The 27,237-nt window shown below is 31.6% G+C and overlaps 1 protein-coding gene across 1 annotated transcript in view; it reads right to left on the minus strand.

The window, feature by feature from the left end:
- Positions 1–453: 453 nt before the first annotated feature.
- The window catches only part of LOC143912659 (neurotrimin-like), a 41,191-nt gene continuing 14,407 nt past the window's right edge, over positions 454–27,237 (minus strand). Inside the window, exons 3-7 of the mRNA XM_077431955.1 lie at positions 5,361–5,519; positions 5,146–5,274; positions 2,655–2,792; positions 1,002–1,151; positions 454–578 (exon numbers count right to left, since the gene is read on the minus strand). Coding sequence (XP_077288081.1) covers positions 454–578; positions 1,002–1,151; positions 2,655–2,792; positions 5,146–5,274; positions 5,361–5,519 — 701 coding nt within the window. The remainder of the gene's footprint in view (positions 579–1,001; positions 1,152–2,654; positions 2,793–5,145; positions 5,275–5,360; positions 5,520–27,237) is intronic.

A 27,237-nucleotide genomic window follows, 5' to 3' on the forward strand; every position in this document is an offset into this window, starting at 1 on the left:
GGATATGTTTTATTTACTTAGATATGGAAAAGCTTTGGCTATATATATTTTTTTCAATTTGATATGATACAAAAATAATATATAAATGATATTTTTAAAATGAACGACTATCGAACTTACAAATCTTCGGAAATGAATTCCAGACTGACGCAGACGTATCAGTATATGTATACTACATATTAGTATGTATATTTATACATACGTATATACGAGGAAAATAATCGATCCTTACATAAGAAACTTTCACTATTTTTAATATTAAACTAAGATAAATTGTAGTTTTTGATATGCTATGGAAATATTGCTCGAATTTTGTCTTAAATTGTCTTTCATTTTTTAATATCTAAGAAGACATTCATTCTATGTAGGTATATACAATCGATCGGTACAATATCACTTTATTGTCATAAAAATACTAAAGATCGCGTCACTCGTTTACGTCACAAATATTTCTTATCGGCACAACAGTTTCGTAATAGTGAATAATACTGATATGACACTCGCGGAAGCTGCGTTGCGAACGGTTCCACTGTAATAGTCGTCTTGATCTAATTTCTGTGTCCCACGAAGTTTCAAATCTGTGAACACATTGTATATATATTATACATTTCATTTTACTAGAATTTATATTTGTTTCTTTTCGATTCGGCTGCAAAAAATACCTTGTGAAATTGTGTTGTCCATATCGTTCGCTTCGATCGAGTTCGATGTTTTGCGGCTGATGGCTATTTAATTAAAGGAAATATTTATTCAATTAAACCACTACAAAATAATCTGTCTAGATTTATAATTAATGGATGTATTTTAGTTTAAAAAATCAACTTTGAATGTAAAAAGTGCTCTATATCATTAATATGAATTTTATATGAAGGTCTCATCAATTTTACTATAATAGACATTGATGGATTGATACCATTTTCGAGATAATTTAATTTCAAGAGCATTTTCAAATTTAAACATAATAAAGTAGTAGAAAGGTAGCATGAAATGAAAATACTCACGGTAAACCTTTATAGTGCCGTCGGTGTCTCCTAGAGAATTTTTCGATACGCATTTGTAAACTCCGAAGTCGGATTCGCTCATCGCTTTGATGGTCAGTTTCATGTGAATTTTGTACGAATTGTCCGATAAATACGGTTCGTATTTACCACCTGAAAATATTTAGGCATATAGACTTCGATCCATTCAAATGCATTTCAATTAAACGCTCGCATGTCGGAGTCGAACGCGGCCAAGTTGAAAAAAGTTCGTTCGAAAAGGAAATATTTAATCTACTCGTAGTATATACATACATTTAATATGTATAGGTCATACATACATATGTAAGTACGTTGAATATGACTAGCTCATTTCCTTTTACAACTCTTGCGTTAGTAAATTCAAAAGCAGTCACTCTTCTCATATGTATGTTTGAGTTTGGGTCTAGTTTGGACCAACTCGGATGTAAATATGCTAGCGTATTTACATGTAATATGCAGAAGAAATTTCAAGTCGAATTTTTAATATGCTATTATTTTGAAAGTTCTATATGCTTTTTGATGTATCTACATATGTATGTATAAAAACGAGACAAGTATATAGGATATTTTATATATTTTATATGCAATCCTGAAACTATTTTGAGATACGAATTTTGTTGTGGGGGTCGTCATTTTACGAATGACCGAGGTTAGGGGCTGTTTGTGCAAAGGAGGACATTATGTTTTAAACATTTACATATATAAATTCATAGATTATAAATTCTGAAACCATATTCAAATAGTGGCGACATAGTGGGTAGGATGGTTTTTGCCATATATTTGATATAGGAACCGCTTCAACAATGAAATCAGATAAATTGACAAACTCTGATAGAAAAAGATAAACTTGGACTCACAAATATATAAGCCTGATCAGCAGCACTACAGATTATACTCGGAATAAACTCTTTTCAATCGAGGTCAACTCACGGAATTAAACCCGGCAACCTCTCACTGGGTAACATTAACGCAACCACCGAGATGTGCTGCTGGTTGTAATTATAGAAAATGGATGTGCGATTTATAGTGGCAAATTTTTAAACGGGTTTATATTTTTGATAATTTTGATCAAATTTTGAAAACAAAATAAAAACAATGGAAATATTCAGTTTTTATCGCCTCTTGTAAAATCATTGTTTACAATATTGCTTAAGTTGAAGTTTTAATTGAAATTATAATATACTAGTATTATATTTTTAGACGGCTTCACTCGGTATTTGTAATACAAACCGCTTAAACATGGCCAATCTAATAGTAAACATTTTATTAAATTTATTTGAATAGTTTTATTTTATTTAAATTTATTTGAATATTCATTTGTTTTTTTTTATTATTAAATTGAACGTCATGGATTTTACGAACCAAACAAACATACATACATACAAAGTCTCTTTCGAAATTTTATATTAGATTGAATATATATTGTCATGTAAGTCAGATTGTGTAGAATACTTTTTTCAATTTATTCTCCGACAAACACTACTACAGACTACCTGTAGGTGTATTTTATGTTATCTAATTGGAATGAAGCTTGGGCTTTGTCGCTGCAGCATCCCGACAATGCGAACGATCCGATCCCGTTGTGCGAATTCCAATTTACGAATGCGATTTATTGTCGTGTACATAGATACTCACCTTGCGGAACAATCTCGCCCTTTTCCCTGGTCCAGTAGTTTATGGATTTGGGGTAGGCTTCCGAGTGGCATTCCAGAGTCAACGGCATCCCCTCAATGGCACCGACCAGTTGGTTTTGGATCCAGATCATCGGCGGGACTGCAAAACGGGCCAGTTAGATAATAATATCCAGTTAGACAGAGAGGTACCTAAATTACAATTATTACAGGTGGCGTTTCGAAGCGGGAAGTTTCGCCGTAAAATCGATACACTCGACTCTCCGAATGAAATACGGCCTTTGTGGAGACGGTAACGAGCGACGATTAAGTTATTTATCTCCGGTTATTGTTATAGTGTCGGATAACATTGTTGCGAGGCCAAAACCGACTAAAACTTCGACCGTCCGTGGGGGTGTATAGTGGTAATTGTAGTTACGGGGATGCTGTGTGGATTATACAAGGCAGGCGGTTAAATCAAAACTGGCAATTAGGAATTGTTGCCAATCGTTTATGTTATATTCTGTGTAAAATATACATGTGCGGAGACGGTACAAAGTTCTTGTGCGAAACAGATTTCATTATTTGTTTACAATGTTCTCTGTATACTAAATATTCATACAATATTTCTACATATGTTTGTATTAGAATTAATTCAGGCACAGATTAAGGTAGAAAAAATTGGACGTCAATCCGATGAAACTGGTTTATATCACGGAAAAATATGTAAAAAGAGTATATTTTGACTTTTTAAATTCGTTAGATAATTGATTATAAATATTTGAAAGGAATAAAAAATCACATTGAATAGAAAAAAATCATGACTATTGAATTATATACTCACTTTTAGCACAGAAATACTAGATATTGAGTGAAAGACTTGAAAAAATTGTAAAAATTGTGCTTTTTTTTTAACGCTTATATCTCATAAACGAAAGCAAACAAAATATATTGTCATATTCGAATTCAATGTTTAAATGTATTAAAGCTTGATTGGTGCCCGCTCCGGTAATTTTTTTTTTGTTACTCTCTTATTGTATAAAATATTTTCCAATTTTTATTTTATATATATTTTCCAATTTTTATTTTATATATATTTCTGAATGCAAATATTGAAATGCTCTTTGTAAAAATATTTGTATATAAAATGATTATATTGTAATTCAATTATTTTCAGACATAATCTCTTTCCCTATATACATAGGTAGTATAGGTAGATATATAGGAAACTCTTAATAAACGATTATTATTTTAAATACATATGTATGTATATATAAATATCAATTTTATATTTTTAAGCGATTTTTTTTGTACGGTATTTTTAAACCGTTTTTTACTGAATTTGCTCAGCATATTTTTATTTTATTTTATTTTATACGTATGTATGTATATATGTAGTATGTACGTATACAGGAGGGCCGAACAGTTAAGCCCCAATAAATGTATGTATATTTGAAGCGAAACTATAAAATATCGATGTAAAAGCTGAGAAATAAAATATTATACTGATATAATAAATAAAATTACATTTTTATACATCTACAAATATGTATGTATGTACATATGTACATATATGTAGATGACTTGGTGCACAGGTATAGTACGTCCATTTTGACTTTGTATCGAATTTCAGGTTTGTATCGAATTTTAAGTTTATAGATTCTGGAACAATTCAGGGCTTTCCTTTCAAGGTGTACATAAATTACCTTGAAAGGAAAAACTTGAATTATTCAAGCATCTAGAAACTTGAAATTTGATATTTAAAAGTGGACATACAATATCTTTTCCGCAAGCCATTGATATGCACAATAAATTAGTGTTACTTGTATATTCCCATCCTATACACAAGTGAGCTATTTATTAGAAATAAAACATTGTCGCAAGAAATGTATGTATTTTATGGTAAAACTATCTATTAAAGATAACACGAAAGTTAAGCGATAAATTTACAAGAAAAAATATATCGAGATGTTGGCTTAATACATTCGGAGTTTAATGTATTGAAATTAATTCATACAAAGTGATGAAATTAAAGACCTTTACATAAATTGACTATAAATATAGAAATGATACAAATGCAAACACGAAGTTGAAGATAAATTGCAACCAAGTGCATTTGCACACAGAACGATTTGGATACATTGAAAAATTCTATAGAAGAGGAGCATTCGTTCCTTAGAAAGTTTTTCCAAAGTTATACGAAGAAAAAAAATTTACGGAATATTCTGTAAATGATGAATCGCCTTTCGGCGCGCAAGAAAGTTAACGACAGCTCCAACAGCCCTTAGAGCAGAGAGAAATATAAAAAATAAAAAGCAAGTCAGCAAACTTTCCTTGCAAGCGAGTTTCATATACCCGTACAAATGCATACATGCAGGTAAAACGCATTTTATAGCGCAACAAATGCACGTTTGCATAATTCTACGGGGGTAGCTCTAAATCGCCACCATTAAAAATAATTAGCGACGGCCAGATAGGAACGGAACGGTCTCTTAATGGAATCTTAGTGTACTCACAGTGTACAATTAGCATAATTCTCTTGCTAACGGTCGGCGGGACACCGTTAGAGGCGATGCACAGATATGCACCCATGTGCAGTCTATTAACTCGGGTGATGTTCAGCAGGGGGCCCTCGGTAGTCATCGCTGAAACCGGTTCAAAACATTAAACAGTTACAATCAGGATAATTGGCACTCGACGTCGTTGAAAGCAAGCTGATGTAAATGTGTACCTTCTTCTCCCGACGGTAGCTGGATCGGTTCGCTGCTTTCCCTTCTCCATGTGATTTGCGGTTGCGGTGCTCCAGTTGCTGCACACCGTAATGTAACGTTGGAACCTTCCCTCACTGCCAAATCAGTACTCGTTGGGTAGTCCAATATATCAGGTGGTACTAGAAGTGTTAAAATACAGTACTATTTAGGTGTGCGCTTCAGATATTTTGAATTTAATTCGTATTATAGAAAACATCATGTCTGTATGTATGTTGTATGTCTTACATATATTGTGGGTTTGGTGCATCCGCTTTAAAATCGCCAGACAAACGAACGACAGATTAACAGAACGGCAGCTTTAAACGTAATTCTCGTTTTCTCGAATGATAGATTGCACATCAGATGACGAGTAACCTTTCGATGTGCACAGATGCAATTATTAAAATTGAGTAGGATCTTTCTGACGAGTTTAATACGGCAAGATTCGGAACTTATCGAATCTTGCCTTATTAAACGCGCCTGAAAGATCCAACTCAATTTTAATAATTACCATTTTAATAATCGCATCTGTGCACATCGAAAGGTTACCATCGGCACATCGAAAGATCCAACTCAATTTTAATAATTACCATTTTAATAATTGCATCTGTGCACATCGAAAGGTTACCCGTCAACTGATGTGCAATATATCATTCGAGAAGACGAGAATTGCATTTAAAGCAGCCGTCCGTTAATCTGTCGTTCAATTTGTCTGGCGATTTTACAGCGGATGTACCGCTTCCAAAGTTACAATATGAATAGTAATAATTATTCGGAATCGGAACTGAAACAGAAATCGGGAATTGGTTATGCCAATTAAATTATGCAATAAAAAATAATAATAAATAAAAGTCGAAATCCGAATCCGAATCGGATAGTATGAAAAGTACGTATTTTTATATCGCGTGACATGAGCAAAAATGTATCTTTACTTTAGAAAACCCAATACTCACAATTATGTATAAACAAACCCCGGTCATTGACCTCGTAACCTTGAATATTATAAATTACATATATATTTATATGTAGATCGCAATTAAATTGTGTTATTTAAAGCATTTTGTTTATCGCCACTATAGTCGAACGGTCTGCGAAGAGTGCTCTGGAATCGCGGGTCGTGGGTTCGATCTTAATTTTATTTTTCAAATATCGTTAAAATATAAATTAATTTTAATTAAATATATATATATATATTTAATTGTTTAATATGAAAACAAAAAAAAAATGGTTTAAAACCTCGTTAAATAAAATTATTACAAGATTATTCTGCTTTTCCGAGATTCTGGACATATCGAATGAAAAGAAGTGATAATAATTTGTGAATTAAGTCAAACTTAAATAGTGTTTTTGGAAATGAAAATGGGATTTCCGCTACTTTCAAATATGTATAACAGCTCAATTATTTATTTTATTTACATTTATAGTTTTTAAGTACTGAATAAATAGATTCATAAGCACTGTATCTTTAAATTATATTTTAAAATATATTTTTAAAAAAGTATTAATATATTTGAAAAACAATTAAATATTGGAACGATGCGTTTATAATTTATCGGACTGATTATTAAGAGTTTATGCTCATGCTATACTGTCGGAGTCTGATGTTCTGACTATTAAGAGCTTGTGCTCATGCTGATTGAATCGGACTGCTGCACACTGATTGAAATTGATAATCTACATATGTGTGCAAAAGTCCAAAACGACGTAGATGTCAATCCCAATAACTGTTACATCAATATAGAATAAATCAGTGGTTCCCGAGAAAGCATTATTATTTTTGTTTGCTAAATAAATATAAAAAGTTTTTGTCACCTGGATTAGTCTCGTTTTAAACGTTAAAGTGAAAGCACTGCTTTCAAAATTCTTAAGTGTATTTTTTACTTTATCTATGTACGTAGTAACAATAGATGAAGTTTTGTGATCATGCGAAAATTCGAACTCGAGATTTTGACTGATTCGAACTCAGAATCGATCACTGATCACGTTTTCATGATCTAGAAAAAGTGTGTGTGTGTGTGTGTGTGTGTGTGTGTGTGTGTGTGCGTGTGTGTGTGTGTGTCTGTGTGTGTGTCTGTGTGGGTGTGTATTTTGGGGATATTTTTAACACCGTTAGTCCTATCGAACTGAAACTTAGTATCGGCTACTGAAATTCTTATCGACACGACGTAAATTTTTTTCAAATTTTAAAGTTGACCGGAAATGGTACCTCACCTTATAGGTGTCCTCTTTTTTTAAGTTTTTGAATTCAATTATCTCCCAAACCACTAATTGAATCGGACTGGATTTTTTTTAAATATAATACAAATAATAATTTTTATAACCTCATATTTTTAAATATTTCTATCTGAACCAGAAGCAGTACTTTTACTCTAGAGAATCGAAGTTTTTTATGTTTTTTTCAGAAACCTTTTGGTTTATTGAACTGAAATTTCATATCTAGAAGTTTAAGTTTAATACCAAGTTAATTATAAAATTTAGTTAGCATCCGTCAACCGGAAGTAGCAGTTTACTCTTGTTCGATTTTTCTTCCACTATTTTTTTCGACCCCTTAAACATGTGTGTTCGTCACAAAAAAATTCAAGTATAATTCTTGTTGTAATTTGATGAAAATAAAAAAAAATTACTTAATTTAATGAACCGGAAGTGGGATTTTTTTCCTCGTAGAAAGGTCAAAAATGTTGTGCCCACTACTCTGTCCGCACCCCTGATCGTATTAAGCTAAAAATTTATATTTCTATCCTTTATGTACTAACTTAGAGCTGGTAGTGTTTTGGTCAGAATTCGTAAACCGGAAGTAGTATTTTTTTTAAAAACAATATTTCATTATTTTTTCATTATTTTATTTTGACCTTTAAAATTGTTTTAAGCTTCTTGATATTTAATGTGTATAATAAAAATAGTGATTTTAAGTTAAAATAAAAAAAAAATTACTTAATTTAATGAACCGGAAGTGGGATTTTTTTCCTCGTGGAAAGGTCAAAAATGTTGTGCCCACTACTCTGTCCGCACCCCTGAACATATTAAGCTGAAAATTTATATTTCTATTCTTTGTGTACTAACTTAGAGCTGGTTTTATTTTAAAACTATAGAATTTTCATCTACAAGTATGTACTATTTTTTTGCATAACCTTAGTTTAATATTAATAACTATTTAGTAGTAGTATTTTTAATAAAAAGTTAGAGAATCATTTTTATCAAGATTTTAGATATTTTGTATTGTATTGGGCCAAAACTTTTTATATCCTCATATGTTCGGGCTGGCATATTGTTTTATATATTAATTATAAACTTTAATATATAACCCATACAAAATTATTTAATTCAAATTGCACCTTAGTAAAACTACCTACCCAGAGGAAACATTGGTAGCAAATAGGATCCATATATAGAAGTTTTGTCTTGATCTGTTATTATGTTTGTTTCATATTCTTACCTTTTGCTGACAGTGTTTTAGCCGTGACATACATATGTATGTCGAATCTAAACGACTATGATAGTACGGCAAGCGTTATCGCACACAGACACACATAATAGCACTATTATATTATATGTATGATGATATCATTTTTTTCAAATATTTACCAGGAAGGCCTTACAGGTAACCCCAATGCGCCTTCCTGGCCAATTACAAACAATGCAGCATTTTAATTACAAGTCGCTGAATTACGAGACACTGAAAACTCGTAATTAACGAGACATCTATGAATTGTACACACATTTTATTTTACATTAATCAAACTCAAATAGTGGTGACATAGTATGTAGGTAGGAAGGTTTTAGCCAATTTAATCGGGAACCGTTTCAATAATGAAATCAGAAAAATTGGCAAACTCTGATAGGAAACGATCGACCTGGAGCACAAATATCCAAGTCTAACTAGCAGCACTACAGATATACTCTTTTCAATCGAGGTCAGCTCATGGGATCGAACCCGGCGCTTCTCGGTACTATGTAAGTAGAAGCTTAACGACCGAGCTATGTATGTATGCTGCTGGCCAAATCATGTACATATTTCCTTCACGATAGATTCGCTTCCTTTATAGAAAATGAACCCCGTGTTAGTCTAAATACGAATCTTTCATCTGACATATTATGATTGACCACCGTTAGGATAATCGAACGTACTCGTGTATGTTTTTATCGATCGATTTGGGTCTGGAACGCGTGAATATTCCATATATATACATACATATGTATATTATATACGGTTAATGTAAAAATTGTATCAATTCAGCGTATCCTTTGTACGATAGGGTGGGGGACGACCGTTCGAGACTAATTTTTTTTCCTCAGCTCAAAATACACGTCGTTCGCGAAATGCTTTGATAACGTAATTTCCTAGGCGCGCTCATTTTCTTGCAACGCTTGCGATATTTTTACAGCCGTTTTTCTCGTAGCGTCGTTTGACACTTTCAACGGGCCGGGGACTGTGCTCCCGTAACGCGAAACAAATAAGACTCGATGCAATAAAAAGGACGAACGAAAAAACGAAAGAGAAAAAACGACAGGGGGCAAAAAATGTATATAAAACAATGGGTCGAGAGAGACACGGGTAGCTTTTGCTCAGTTGCGGAGGCGGGAGGGGTCCTCATTGCGCTAAAAGGAGGATTACAAATTTTAGTACCACTAAAGCGCGAGAAAGGAGTGCGAAGCAGAGAATTCATTTTATATTGTTTTTTCGTCTTGTTGTACTGTAGTATGTTGAAAAGAGGGGTTTTCGGCGGTGAGGGGTGTTCCGAACGAAACGCAAAAGAACGAATTACGGGGTGTGTTGTGTTGTTGCCGTTGCCGTTATGAAGCCGTCGCCGCCTCGTTCCTTCTCGGAGATTTCATCTCGTTCAACGGATATAAAGCCTTATTTTTCGTTTCTTCATTTTTTTTTCTGCGTGTGTAATGTGCCGTAATAACGCATACAAAATGAGACAGACATTTTTCCGTTCCACTCCGCGGAAAATAAATTAAAATATGCCAAATGCGGATAGTTGCGTTCGAATTTGCGCGAGGGTCTCTTTGTCAACCGGATACTTTTGTATTACCAAGTAAAATAGAGTAAAAAATATGCATTTACATATTACATGCATATTAATTTTCAGTATGTATCATAAAGGTATTGTATTACCTATTTCTCAAGATTTCTCGAGAGTTATCAAATTGGAAACAATACAATACTCTTGTACCTGTTTCACTTGTAAATAGTTGTTTTTAAATTTATATTGTAATAACTACGTATATTTTTAATTGATTGTTCTCATTAAAAGTAGCTTCGATAGGAAAGAAACGTTATTTAAAATCGCTTTGAATTTATTATCTAATATATAATTTCGAAAGAGACTTTGTATGTATACTTGTTTGGTTGGTAGACGTAACGCCATAAAAAAAATCAATGTCTTTATGCCGACGATATTTATCGTCGAGTATGATTTTTTTTTTGATTCAAATCAATTTAATAAAAAAACAAATGAATGTTTACTATTAGATTAGCTATTTGTTGAAGCGGTTTTTATTACAAAAACTAAGCGAAGCCAGGTTAAACCACTATTAAAAAAATAAATATAAAAAGTACTACAATATAAAAATTACAGCCCCGGCTGATGAAAAATTTATTTATATTAATTAAAAAATATAATGTACATATTTATATATTTTTATTATATTTTTTATTTTTTTTACATATATGTATATATATGCCAGGAAGGCCTAACATGTAAACCCCGATGCGCCTTCCTAGACAATTAATGACAAACATTGGAGCATTTTTTTATTACATAAATCGCTGTATTTTATGAGGCTGAAGAACACGAAATTAACAATTAATTAATCCATAGAGACATCTATGGATTTAAATTTTTACATATATATATATATATATATATATATATATATATATATATATATATATATATATATATATATATATATATATCAGTGGCGTGCGGTCCATGGATGCGGTGGATGCGGCGCATCCCCTATAACTTTAAAAAGCCAAGAGTATTTTTAATAAATATTTGAATTTCGCTTCGATGTATTCTTAGTGATGTACGTGATTATGATGTAGTTTATGAGTATATATATATATATATTTCACATATCACGTGTTTTTTGTTACATGATGCATTATATAGGATCTTTTGATAATTTTTATTAAGGATTCGCATAGGCGGGCGGCCGGCCGGCCGGCCACAGGCGAGTGACGCTGGCGAGTAGACGCTGACTGAAGTGCGCCCGCGTCATGGATTCGGAGTCGATACCGATCCCATTTGCGCATGCGCACTATGAGGCTGTCTTATTCGCGCGGACGCGTTGACACTTGTTTAACCTCTACGGTGGATTCGGTTTCTCTGTTTGCTTATCTATTGAGTTTCACTTGGAAGCCGCTGTTGATCGATATTTCCGCACGCTACGCCCCAAGTTATTTATCAAAAAGCTAGCCGATTCATTTCTTTAGACGAAGTTAATCATTTATACTGTAAGTTGGTTATTTTTTACTTTTGAATTAAGTTTTCATTTAAATTAGTTTCGTCTAACTTTATTTTTAGTTTACTGTTCCACTACTTACGAGTTTTCATTATTGCCTTTAATATGGATATCGAAAATAACAATGAGAGTGGACTTGTCGTCGAGATCAATAATAATTGCAATTGTTTAATTGAAAATGTGCTGAAAAGAAGATTTGCTTCTCTCCCATTTAATGAAAAGGAGATTATTGTTAAGAGCCCCAAACCCACACCAATATTAAATATTCAGTCTAAAACAAAAACATTTAAAAGGTATTTTAACACAGAAACATACGAAAAAATTTCATGGATTTGTGGATGTGCTCACTTAACGAAATTATTCTGTTGGCCATGTATTTTATTTTCTCAAGAAGTGAATGTCTGGAGTAAATTTGGATTTTCTGACCTAAACAATTTAAGTAAATCGCGCAAGAGACATGAATGTTCTCAAGCTCACATATGTTCTGCTGCTCAATTTAAAAAATTTGGAAAGGGACCTCGTATAGAAAATTTTTTAAGTGCTCAATTTAAAGCAAATATTGAAATGCACAACAAAGAAGTTACTGCAAATAGATACATTTTGTCGAAATTAATAAGCGCGATCTGTTTTTTAGCAAAACAAGAACAACCTTTACGAGGACATTTTGAACACCAGGAATCGTAAAATAGAGGGAATTATATTGAATTGCTGTATCTGTTGAGTGAATCAGACATAAAATTGAAAACTCATTTAGATAACTCTACGGTGTTTACTGGATTATCGAACCATATACAAAATGACTTGGTATCCGCAATATCAAAAGTCTTGCTAGATGAGATTAAAACTGAAATACGTGCATCAAAATTTGTTTCCATAATTGTGGACGAATCTACAGATATCAGTCGCAAAGCTCAGCTATCTACTATTTTTAGATATGTAGATGAAAACAATGAAATTCAGGAGAGATTAGTTGGATTTGTCGATGTTAGTCCCAATAGAACAGCTAATTCTCTTTTTCAGCACATACGTGAGACCTTGGAAGAATTTGGTTGTTTGGACAAATTAATTGCACAAACGTATGATGGAGCGGCTGTAATGTCCGGGGAGCATAATGGAGTGCAACGAAAAATTCGAGATATTTGTCCTAATTCTTTATTTGTCCATTGTTACGCTCAGAGATTGAATTTAGTTTTGTCGCAATCTGTTAACCATATATCCGGATGCAAACGTTTTTTCAGCCGTATGTTGTCATTTTCAACTTCAAGAAGAATTTCCCTTCTCGATTGTCAAATAAAAAAACGATTTCCCACTGCTGCCCCTACACGATGGAACTACAATAGCAAAATTTTAAATATGGTATTAGAATATCAAACAGAATTAATGGAAATATTTAATCAAATAATTAATGATGAAGACGAATGGGATACTGATGCTGTCATAAATGCTGAAGTCCTTCATCGTTATTTAAAAGAGTTTGAATTCAATTTCAATTTGCATTTATTTTCTGCAATATTTAATTCGGCAGATTTTTTATTTGAAATTTTACAAAAAAAAACCTTTGACATATCGTATTGCGTAAGTGAAATTAAAAAATTTGTAAAATATTTAGATAACAAAAAAGACGATTTTGATTCATTGTGGAACAAAGTAATAACTAAAAATTTTAATAGAAAAAGAAAATATGCTGAATGTGAAGAAGATGTGAAAACAACGTATAAACTTCACTATTCTGAAATTTTAGAAACTCTTTCAGTAAATACAACCAATCGATTTCGAGATATCGAAAATTTAAAATTTCTTTTAATTTTTTTTAACGTCAAAAAATTTAAAGAATATGAAAATAATTTTCCAGATATCCTATTTAAATCACTCCACCTAACTTATGGAAAATAATTTGATTTGATGAAATTAAAAAGCGAATTAATTTACATGTACTCAACGCAAGATTTTCATTTGAAATCTATAAATGACGTAAAGGAATTAATTGTGAAAGATGATCTAATAGAAGTTTTGGAACAAGTATTTAGTTTAATACAATTAATTTGTACGATACCTTCCACGAGCGCATCGGCTGAACGATCATTTTCGACTATGAAAAGAATTAAAACGTTCACCAGAAGTAGTCAAAGTGAAGAAAGACTCTCTGGTCTTACTAAAATTGCAATCGAAAAGAAAATAATGTCAAATTTAAAAAACAATAAAAAATTCTATGATGCGGTTATCGATGAATTTTGTAAAAAGGAACGAAGAATAAAATAAAATTTAAAAAAATAAATTGGTCGGTTTTTTTTTTTCAAACAAGAGACAGCATCCCTTGTTGAAAAGTCACCGCACGCCACTGATATATATATATATATATATATATATATATATATATATATATATATATATATATATATATATATATATATATATATATATATATATATATATTATTAATTTTCATCTCTTTGTGCTTTCCTCTCTCGTTTTTACAACTGTCATTATAAATTATATAAATTCGGTTATTTGTGACAGCGGGTAGGATATTTTTTGCCAATTTGATGGAAAAAACATTTCAACAATGAAATCAGATAAATTTGGAAACTCTGATAGGAAAAGATCGACTTGGAGTCACAAATATCCAAGTCTGACCAGCAGTATTGAAGATTAGCACGTGATCGAACCCGGTAACATCTTGGTGCTAAACATAAACGCATCTACCGAGCCATACTACTGGCTGTTTGTAAAATATGTACATATAACAAGTTGCATGTATATTATGTACATATACTAAATGATTAACGTAAAAGATTGATGTAATTTAAAATATTACTTCATGTAAAGATATAATATGTATATTAGAGGATTAATGTGAAGGATTAATGTAATTAAATATATTACTTAAAACCTTGGGTCGGCTTAATATCATAACATTCTTCCGCGATCTAAATGATCTTAATCTTATCGCTAAATCTTATTTGTTTATTTATTGAAAAATCTACAGACAACAGATGTATAAAAATACAGAGATAAATGTAACAAAATAACATCTGAGCAAAATTAGAAATTTTTACAAATTACATAATATAATACATAAAGATAAACAAATGAAAAAGAAAATAATAAAAACTTAGGAATTGTGGCAAATAAAGTGTGTATGTGACTATAAAAAGAAGGACACATATACATAGATCAAAATAACACATATACAATATAATTATATCAATATTGTAAAAAAAGACAGAAAGAAGAGAATAATTATCATTAATATCATAGTACAAGCTTATAAGAATGAAGGTTCCATGAATTTCTAGATCACGACTAAATAGAACAGTGCATGACTAAACTTAAAGTGATTTTAATATAATCTAATAAAATTATTTTATTTTTTATTTTTTTATTTAATTTACACCAAGAAGGCCTAACAGGTAAACCCAATGCGCCTTCCTGGCCAAAGACAATTATATAAACATATATGTACACCATTCAAATATACACAAACACTTCCACGTATACACAAGTACACATTCATACATACATAAATATAAAAATACACATATATACATATACATACATACACACTTACACATATATATATATATTCACATATACATACATATACATATATATATACATATACACATACACATACAATACATACATCCATATACATACAAACATTATACATGCATATACACATAAACACATAAATCATTACAATTAGTTATTGAGTTCAATTGACTCATATTAAATAGTTCTGACATAAAAATTAATTCATTAGGAACAAAATTCAAACTCCTAGGATTAAAATCACCCAAGATCATGACTTTCCCGCCAGCCAAAACATTAAAATTATTTTGCAAATTTGAAAAAAATGAATTTATCATTCGGAGGAGATTCATTCGGAGGGAAATACAGTACACATATTAAAATAGAAAAATTCTTTAAGCGAAGTTCAACCCAAATTTTGAAAAAATGAAAATTAATAAAAAGTAATACAATATTTATAATACGTATACTGAACATAATATCAAGTCAAGTCGGATATCCATTCTGTATGTCGTATAATCTTGTATAATCTTTGTCCTTTGTAGAATAATGGTAAATTTTCAATAATGCATCTTTGAAATACTGACGCTATTTTAAAATAACGTTATATTTAAAATATGCACTTTGTATTCAATAGAAAATATTAATATAGTGCGGTTATTATAAGGGAAGCGTGGACTCGACAAGTTGAATTTGAATTATCCCAGTTAGGTGAATTCCATGAACCGAGCTGCAAGTTACCCATCTGACGGAATATCAAGCAAGCATCTCGAATTCGTATTATGAATAAGCGTCGGAGGAATCCCGTGGGATTTGTAGCTTTAGAAAGCACCAAGGGAACTACTGGCACCGCAAAATTGAGTTTGGCAAACGGGGAGTGTGTCAGTGTGGTGAACCCCGGAGAGACCAAAGGATCATCCCATACACATATCCAACCTAATTGTTGATTCACACCAATTATTATTTACTGAAGAATGGGCATTCCCTGGAGTGCAACTGGATGCAATTGTACGTACGTAGGTACATATGTACGTATGCAGTAGTTTTACGGTGGAATTGTGATAGACTCGAACAAAGGCAGGCAAAGCGCTTTAATTGGATCTATTTGTGTCCTCAGGGTGATTGGTTACAACAGATAGACTTGATTACTGCCAAATTTGAATAATGCATTGAAAATGGATTCATAGTAAGATGTGTTTAATATTAGTACTTGGAATATTACGAAGCTATTGAAATTTATACTCATGAGAAGCTCAAAAGCTCTTGAGACGTAACTATGCATTTATGCAAAATAATGTTCATAATATGTAGAAAAAATCATCAACATATCTGGATGTAAGAAAGTGGATATAAATAGATAAAAATGCTGTTTTTAAATTTAAAAAATGCTGCTCTGCCCGGAAAAGAAAGCTTTTTAAATATTTTGCAAGTGATAACGTATGGTTAAGCAACAAAATTTTTAAATGCTTTAAATTCAACGCATTTATATAATATTCCAACGTTTTGTTCTTAGTATAACAAGGAGAGAAAATAAACGAAACACAGTTGAGAGATACAACTAGAGTCGTGAGCATAGTAAAGATATTGAAATAACAATTGAAGAATCATGTAGCTCAAATAATTGTTGAAAAGAAGGAAATAGAGTTATGTTTTATATTATATTGGTACCCAATATAATATAAAAAATATGAATAAAGATAATACATAAAATAAAGGATTTGGCTATTTGTCCATACTATTTGTCCATACATATGAATTATTGGCTATTTGTATATACAGTATCGACGAATTATTGGCTATTTGTACATACAGTATCGACGAATTATTGGCTATTTGTACATACAGTACATAGTACCTAAGAAGATTATAAGAATTAGGATTTAAGATTAATAAATTATAAGATTAGACATGACGATAAAGGAAAATGGCGAAGTCTGGGAAAATTTCAAAGATGGTAGCAGTAAAAAATATTATACATCTCCATAAAACTACACATGCAGTTTTTGCCACATACTAGCCACATCCTAAAATAAATTCTACATTTATTAAGATGGATAGATGTAGTAAAGGAAAATGTGTGGAGTTGGACCGGGATGGACGAGTGTTGGAAAAAGTTTCATTTAAACCTGGATGGGAAACGGCGTCAAATGTTATTTGAAATTAGACGAGATATGGTTCAGAAAATTATGTTACATTTTTGAAGCATGGTCGTGGGAAAATGCTAGTCAAAATCAGACCTAAAATCTGGGAAACCAAAGTATTGTTTTATTGGAGGTAAATAAATATGTATATATGTATGCATGTATGTATGTAGAAGCATAGCTTAAGTGTTGTACAATAGAAACGAACGAAACGAAAAGTAACGTTCGAGGAGTTGGCTAATTCGATCCTTCGTTCACCGCAAATGCGATTATCGCGTGATGATGAGAAATTACACGTTTCATCCCCGATAGACGGCCGTGTGGTGAAGGGAGTGAGAGAAACGGTAGGTGGGGGGTGGAGGGGTTTAGGAAAAGTGAAAAGCGAAATCGCCTGCCCATTTTCCGACTCAGTGAAAAAATCCACCTTTAATGTTCCGGCTTGATGAATTTTCCTCGAAGGAAATTTGCGGCGCTTTCGTGAGGTGTTGGTCTGCACTTTCGTAGCCATAAGGAATATTTATGCGGCGCAGGGATTCTGTAGGAGTTCCGTGGGATAAGAAAGCAGGAGGGGTGGTTGCTACTCTATGCGAACCCGTTCAAGCTTTCGCGCCTTAACCTTTGACCCGGACGCTTAGTCAAAGCTCTCGGTTAAATGGAAGCGAAAATCTGGTTCGCTATAAAATTCAACTTTTCGAACGAGCATGAAAGTTTTGACTCGGAACTCTAAATAGGTCAAAAAATAAGCAGCATACAAATGCGGTATATTATATGTGATAAAATCAAATTAGCTTAGAACTCACACTTTATACAAATTCTAATTTTGTTTTTTTAAATTTTGCCAGTACCGTGTTTGAAAACTCATATTTGTATTTATATACGTACATTAGCACACTATTTATTTCTGGCAAAATAAATCTTAGCATATTTGAAAAGCGTCTCAAAGATTATACTTATGTATGACGTATGTTAATTTGAATAGTGTAATAATTTTAAATATTAATATATGTAATTAAAATAAATAAGTAAAATTTTACCATAATAAGTTAAATCGACATTCAAATGTTCCATTTTATTTTTGAAAATTTACAATAAATACTTTTAATACTTTGAAATAAAGTTAAAATAGCTGGTTCAATATTTAAATTGCCGGAATACTAAAATTCTTTTCAAAATTTGATTTTTTACACGAAAACAATTTAAAAATTTCATATAACGATCTTTATATGTTTGTATGTCAAAAAAAATTGTTTTCCACAAGTTGAAAATTCCCAGCCACTAACTTTTTATTTGTTCCTCTTGAATATTTGAATTATAGAAGTTTAACCGCATATTTTTTATAGTTGAACAAAAAAGTGTAGTACGATCGATAAATCCTTCCTAAAAAAGGAATTAATTAAAAAACATTGCTTGGAAGTATCTTACAATGAACGTCAAACATCAAGTTAAATAAAATAAAATCATCATTATGAGGTCTATGAAATGATTTTTCAATTAGTTTTTGCGTTCGTATAGACTTGAATTATATGTATATAATATATTTTTTAACTGGTGTCTAGTTTTTGATTAAGGGTTCCAAAAATACCAAAATTTACCACTAACACTATTACCGGAATCGACCGGGATCGATTTATTTAAACAATTAGTGGAATAAAATTTAATAATTAACCAATTAAACAACAATAAATTAAATGCAGGCTAATCATTATTCATTGCAATCGATCACTTTAATTTATTAATTTTTTAATTTCAAAACAATGTGTTGAGTGAGTCCTTCTAAGCCCCACGAATCAATAAGTGTCAAAAAAAAGTAAATAAAATTTTGTTTGCTGCTTGCTTCGAACAATTTTTGTGTGAAAGGGATTGTTTTAGTTTTTAAATATTACACTTGTATTCAAATAATTATTTAGTGAAATCTAAAAATCGGAAGGTGGCTTGTCATTGTCAACAGTCAGATATAAATCAATGTAATTGTTTTTAAATTAAAAAAAAATGACACTGCGCGAAGAAAAAGATCTTCGATCAATGCGTTTTTCCAGAGATGACTTTTTGATGTAAAACTTGGACATTGAAAACCAAGATGCTTCACAAAGTCCAATGCACTTAAAGAAGTATGGAACGCTGTATGCTTGGCATAACGAGGAAAAACAGGAGGCGGAATACGTTGGTGAGAAGTATGAAAGGGTATTGGACATAGTGGACAGAGTAATGAGATTGAAATGGCAATGGACGGGCCAAGCGGCTAGAAGAATGGAAAAATGGTGGACAAAAGAAGTCCCGAGAGAATGCAAAAGGGTAAAAGGAAGACCGCAGTGAAGATGGGTAGATGAAATTAGGAAAATGTGCGGTGTAAGATGGATGAGAGTTGTGCAAAACAGAGACGAGTGGAAGCGTGTTGGAGAGGCCTTCATTCAGCAGTGGATGGTGAGTGGCTGTAGATGATTATAAACGAAATTAATACATTTCGGTACTCCTGATATAACCGAAATTTTGCGCAAAAACGGTAGTATTGGAATTGGAATCCTCAGTTATGATATTGGTCTGCAAATCTATGTATGAATACAATTTGATGCCTCTTTATTTTATTGCATATAAAAGTCTGATATATAAAATTTTGATTCACATCGTGAACGAATCGCAAAATATTTCTCGACAATACACATACATACATATGTTTATGTATATACGAAAATAAATCTGACGGATTTTTTTTTGTTCACATTTAGTTTGGAATTGGCGTTCGCCTTGGTATATAACACGGTGGCCACTTAACCAAACGCTGAAATCGCTTATATTTAACGTTTGATAACGAGACCCCAAATGGTTGCACATTTTTCTGCCCATTCGGAGGCCGTAATCGGTGACCTAAAATGAAAAAAAATCCGATAACGTGATACGCACAAATTCTATTCACGAAAATTATGGCTTTCCAAAATGCTAAACATTCACGATATATTAATTTGAATGGCGAAATTCGATCGGCAATAATGCAAACGCACATTATGTATTTCGTCACATATGTACAAGCGTACCTGATTATATTTAAACACTTTAGTATTATTTTTAACTTTTGAACGTTAAGCCGTCCGAGCGGTTCACGTTCGCGCAATTTGTTATATGTACGTTTATTTTAATTAAAAAAATATTTTTTTACAAGAATGTGCTTTAAATTCAACTAGAATACGACAACAACGATCGTAAATTCGAAAGTTTATTATTGCACAATTAAATATTCACAGAGCACGAAACGTCTAATTCACACGTTAGTATTATATATGTATGTATGTATATTATTAGCTTTAAAGCGTCGAGCTCCGCCCAGTTACACTTTTTTTAAATACAAGTATTATTTTATTTTTAAAAAGTTCAATTTAACCATGATGCCATTACGGGCTGCTCCTGAGTGACACCAATGGTATTAAACTTGTACATATATAAATTTATAGATTATAAATTTTAAATCATATACACACTACTATTAGCCAGCAGTATGGCTTAATATGTTTAGCACCAAGTGATCAGTGGATTCGATCCGCCATACTGCTGGTTATATTTGGGGGTATTTGTGACTCCAAATCGAACGTTTCTTATCAGAGTTTGCCAATTTTATCTGATCATTGTTGAAACGGTTCCTCAAAATTGGCAAAAAATCATCTTTCCTGTTGTCACAAATCTTCTGTATTTATTGTGTGTATAATTTGTAAAAATTATGTACAAAATCTAAATCCATAGTTGTCTCAATGGATTAATTATGTTATTAATTAATTAATTAATTGTTATTTCGTATTCTTCAGCTTCTAGAAATACAGTGATTAATGTAATAATAAAATGCTGCATTGTTTGTAATTAATTGTCCAGGAAGGCGCATTGGGGTGTTACTGTCAAGCCTTCCTGGTATATATCTATGTAAAAAAAATAATAATGGTGACAAGTAGTAGGTAGGATGGTTTTGCCAATTTGAATCTTTTCAATAATAAAATCAAATAAATTGGCAAACTCTGATAGGAAACGATCGACTTGGAGTCACAAATATCCAAATCTAACCAGCAGCACTGCAGAAATACTTCTAAACAAATTCTTTTCAATCGAGGTCAACTCAGGGCTTGCATTTGGGAACCTCTTGGTGGTTAGCATTGACGCAACCACCGAGCTATGCTGCTGGCTATACGAACTATGTATGTTTACCTTTAATTGATATTATTAAGGTCATATATAACAAAGGACAGTGAAATTACATATATGAAACGTAGATACATAAAGTTGAGATCGTTGCTGCCGAGACTGAATGTGATATTTTCCACCTTAGTGAGCGTAAATTGTCGGAAATTACTCTAACCCATTTATCTGGTAGTCTGCGCTCATCATTGTTTTCATGATTGATTGTGATTTATGAGTGAAATTTTGATTAACTCTCTTCCATTTGGGCCTTACAGGGATGTTTTGTATTTGTAGTTGTTTCTTACATATTTATTGAAACTGCCTGTAGGTGCAAGGCATTCCTTATGCTATATATTTTTTTATTTGATATTTTTACTTTATCTGTTATTATTAAATGCTGTTTTTTATGTTTATGTATGGATGTATTTATGTTTATGTTCAAATGTATTTTTTTTATGTATAATTGATGGGTGTATTATTTTCGTTGTGTATTGATTTGTGTTTAATTGTTATTTTGTTTTTTTTTGTGTTATGTTTTTTGACCATTGTGGCGCTTTAGGAATTCCTGTTATGTCACAATGGTCTGTTTAGAATAAAAAAAAAAAAAAAATAAATAAAGGAGCTTACGTAATATGCGCTTCATAGAGGGTATTATTTTGTATTGTAAACATATCGAACTCGCTTTGTGTTTGACATGGAATAATCATATATGCATACATATTTGCAATTATGTTATAAACATATTTTTTTTCCAATTTAATAAAGCTCACGTGTAATATTATTTATTATATAATTGTTGTGGCACATATTATATTAACCACTGACGTGCGTTTAATTGGTCAGTCGCTAATAATTGCTTTCAGTCAATTATTATGGGATGATAATTATATTCAATCGTTAGTATATGTAATATATATGTATCTTATTCCATTGCTCAGTTTATTTTGACATATGAAGCTTAATTGTGCTATTATGTACAATAAAATGATTTTTTAAAGCTGAAAATATTAAAATCATCTTATAGAATTGATGTTGTGATGAATATAATGAAACTGTTTTTGTATCAAACTGATAATTTTACTAACAAAATTAACATATAGTGAAAGTTAGTCTGATTTAAAACGTATTGACCGATTGCAAGTAATAACTGGCTATATTTATAAGATAGGTTATTTTTACATTATTTACACTGACGTACAATTTCATATTTCGATTATGATTTTGTATGATTTTGTATGTTTTGATTTATGAAAAACAATCAAATTTAAAATGAAAAATAAATTCAACATAGTATAATATTGCATGCAATTTCTCAGGGCATGTAAGACGTAACGTTTCATTATTTCCCTTAGAGTGCAACAACGCCTTTGTTCACATTCAGTTTGTTCAAAAAACGAACTATCTTTCGCATTGTAGACATTTTTGCATTGTTGTTTGTATAAAGCTCTCGATATTTTCAATATAATTGAATTGAATCTAAAATATGTTGAAGATAAAAAAAAAAATACATACATTTATTGCTGATTTTTATCTGTCCTTTCATTTGTCTGGTTCGTGCATCTGAGAGTGTATTTATGTGTGTAATTACCGTCATTCATTTACTAGGTTTATCCACACGATTTTCCACGACGAGTGGCCCTCAAACTGTGGTGCGCCCTTTCGAATTGTGTCGCGTTTGCACAATCGAATGAGAGGAGCACAAACGGGGCGAAATTGCGAAGTGCAATTACGGTAACACGAGCTGGGAAGATTGTTTTGTAACAGCTCGAGAACCTCTCGCGCAATAGAGCCAGGGGTTCTCAAGTTGTGAAGCTCACAAGTCTCGCCAATTAAGCTTCGGATGCGTTTTATTTATAGAAAAATTGATCTTGATGTATACTCGTTAGATTGCTTCAATTGTTGGATGCTTTGTATGGCTGTAATGTATGTGTGTAACGATTGCAAGTGCATTTGGAGAGTGAGCGGTTGCACACAACTTGCAGTTCTGCGTTTAGTTCGCCAGCCGCACTTTCAATATCGCATTACAGCTGCAATGCACTGTTGGGAGAAATGCTCTACAGCTGAATTGCACCAATTGTTTTTCGATAACCTACATTTTATTTGCTGGATATATCGAATACAAATGTAATACAATGTTGTTTGGATTCTTAAAATTTAAATGATTTTATTAAATATTTTTTATCTGATCTGATAAAGGTTTGAAAATATGCAGTTTACCTATTTGACATTATACCAACATGATAACATTTATTTATTTGTTTTATAGCGGAAGCATACATATTAGTCGTATATATGAAAGTTGCATAAGTCCACTTTTCTGCATTTCGAAATATTTCGCACAAGATTAAATTTAATGTTTTGCGTTTAACAATATTTAAAAATAATGGTGGCCTGTTATACGTTTAATCTGCTTTTCCGAGATTTTGGATATATCGAATTAAAATGATAACAATTTGTGAATTAAGTCAAACAGAAATAGTGTTTTTTGGAACTGAATATTGGACTTCTTCCACTTTCACATATAACGATTTATAGCATCCCATTAGATGATAAACCAGTAGAAGTAGCAAATAATTATTTATATTTAGGTCAAATAATTTACATGACTGGTAGTAAAGATGAAGAGCTAAAAAGACGTATGAAATTAGGATGGAGTGCATTTGGACGCATGAATGCTGTTTTTAAATCAAAAATGCCACTCTGCCTGAAGAAAAAGATCTTTGATCAATGCGTTTGGCCAGTGATGACGTATGGATGTGAACCTTGGACACTGAACGCCAAGATGCTACATAAAATCCAATGCACCCAAAGAAGCTTGGAACGCTGTATGCTTGGCATAACGAGGAAAGACAGAACGCGGAACACGTGGGTGAGAAGTATGACAAGAGTAGTGGACATAGTGGATAGAGTGAAGAGATTGAAATGGCAATGGTTGGGTCACGTAGCTAGGAGGATGGATGAAAGGTGGACAAAAGAAGTGCTTGAATGGTACCCGAGAGAATGCAAAAGGGTAAAAGGAAGACCACAAGGAAGATGGGTGAACGAAATTAGGAAAATGTGCGGAGTGAGATGGATGAATGCTGCGCAAAACAGAGATGAGTGGAAGCGTGTTGGAGAGGCCTTCATCCAGCAGTGGATGGCAAATGGCTGTAAATGATGATGATGATGATGTAGCCAACAATATAATATAATGAAAACAATATTATAACCGAAATAGTAATAAGGAATAATTTAAATCACATAGTTTTTAAAATAATCAATAAGATAATAAAATTCTGGACCTTAATGTAAGAAGTGCTATTAAAATATTGTGCGTTGTACGTATTATTTTTTTGTATGCATTATGTGCGTTGTATTTATTATTTTGAAAATACATCTCTTATGAACAAATGTTATTTCAAATCAAAACCTTTTTTAATTGGTTATAAAATTGAGCTTACACACATATGAATACTATGTAGGTATAATCGAGAAGGTAAGAGAGTTAAAATAATGGGTCCATCTATGTATGTAGATAGGAATGAGCAGGATCTTTGTAAGGATGCATAAGAATTGTTTTGATTAATTTTATTGTTTATTGGATAAAAGTAAAATTTGCGTAAAGTTATTGTATATTTGTATAAATTTTATATATTCAATTTGCCTCCCGAGGAGGTGATTCCGGAAAATGGCTGTTGCTAGGTCAGAGGTTATATCACTTTGTTTATTCTGGAAGTTAATGAAAGTAATTCTAACCGAATCTTAGTTATTAATTAAACCCATTTTGAGCATACAGATGTCTACGTGTTTGCCTAAAGCCAAGGCAATATTAGTGAAATCTTGCGAGATTTATTGTACTTTTCGAAACCCATTACGGGCGTAGGCTTACATAGAATAATGACCTATTTTTCATTTTTTACTTATTACGCGAAATTCTTAGAGCAATACTATTGCACGAAAATGGCGCTCATTTAAAATTTATTCGTATCGCTGGAAAATAATTGAATGTACCTACAACGTCGAAACAAACAATTTCGCCGAAAAGAAAAATAGAATTGCTTAATTAGCTGAGTCGTTTGAGAATATTTACGAGTCCATAACGAGGTGTAGGAAATTGTACTCGACGCAAAATAATCAATTTGGTGTTTTTTAATAATGTTTTTCTTCCTTTTTTATATTCAGAAATAAAGAATAAACATCAGATTTTGTTTTATTTATTACGAGATATGATGTTTTTATATTACACAAAACAGACAGAAGCCTCGCTTCAACTCTTTTCGCATCGGAAAACATAATAAAGTAAATGAAAACGACCTGGATTGAAAATATTTTAATTTAGAAAAATATTGCATCGCAAGATCAAAGCGTCTCGGTATTTAAGTAGCGAATATTTGAATACAGGAAAAATCGCAAAGAACGGTACATTTCAATATTAGCAAACACGTGATTGAAATATTGATAATTTATTTATTATGTAATTTATTTTTGGAAATATTATTTTTGACATATTTACTGTATTTTAAATCATTGCATTGCACTTGCATGTTATTAAGCTAAAAATAATATACTTTATTTCTACATGTACGTAACAAAAGCAACCATAGATATTCAGTTTATCTGGAGACAGCTGTCAGCAGCAAACTTTACCTCAATAACGCTTTATAATTCATTTCAGGAAACGTCTTTTGAATATATTATACCTATACAATAAACAACACGATGAGTGATGATAATATTTATGCAAATATATATAAATATATATATATATATATATATATATATATATATATATATATATATATATATATATGTATATATATATGTGTATATATATATATATATATATATATATATATATATATATATATATATATATATATATATATTATAAGGAATAAAAATAGAAACAGTCGGAACTGAGATAAAATTTTACCTAGATATATAATACATTTGATGAGCGCGAAATTCGAAACGATTTTTATCATCATTTCATTGTATAATTTGAATGAAAATACTAATTGATTAGTCTTTCATGAAGGCAAAAGGAATTGCACATAAAATTTTCACCGTCGTTTAAAATGTAGTACTAAAAACCCTAGTTTAAAACTGTTTTAGTCGTAGAGCAGATAAATTTATATAGCCAAATAACATTTTGATGCCATTATTATTTGTATCTGGAGCAATTAGAAACGAAATTGAATGTTAATATGTATATATGTTACAGTGATTTCATACTAGTAGTGGAAGTATACTTTCACTGGAATTTTAGGGAATTAATATTCCGAATACTTTACATTTACTTCCGATACTTGTGAATATTGTGTCTTCTTCTTCTGTCTTAAACGAAAGTAAAATTATATCAGAAGGGAAATTTGCTGTTTGTCTAAATGCAGCTTCACATGGAAACCGTTTGATTTCTGAATGTAATGCCCCATTTTTCATAAATTGGACAGTCCTCAGTATTGTATTCCAATTTGTGCTGTTATGTTCTAGCAACCAAATTGACAGCAAATTTTCAATCTACTGATTTGTTTGATATATATATACATACATACACTGAGGTGGTGAAAGTATATTT

Source organism: Arctopsyche grandis, chromosome 6 (genome assembly GCF_051622035.1).
Source record: "Arctopsyche grandis isolate Sample6627 chromosome 6, ASM5162203v2, whole genome shotgun sequence".
NCBI classification, from domain to species: Eukaryota; Metazoa; Arthropoda; class Insecta; order Trichoptera; family Hydropsychidae; genus Arctopsyche; species Arctopsyche grandis.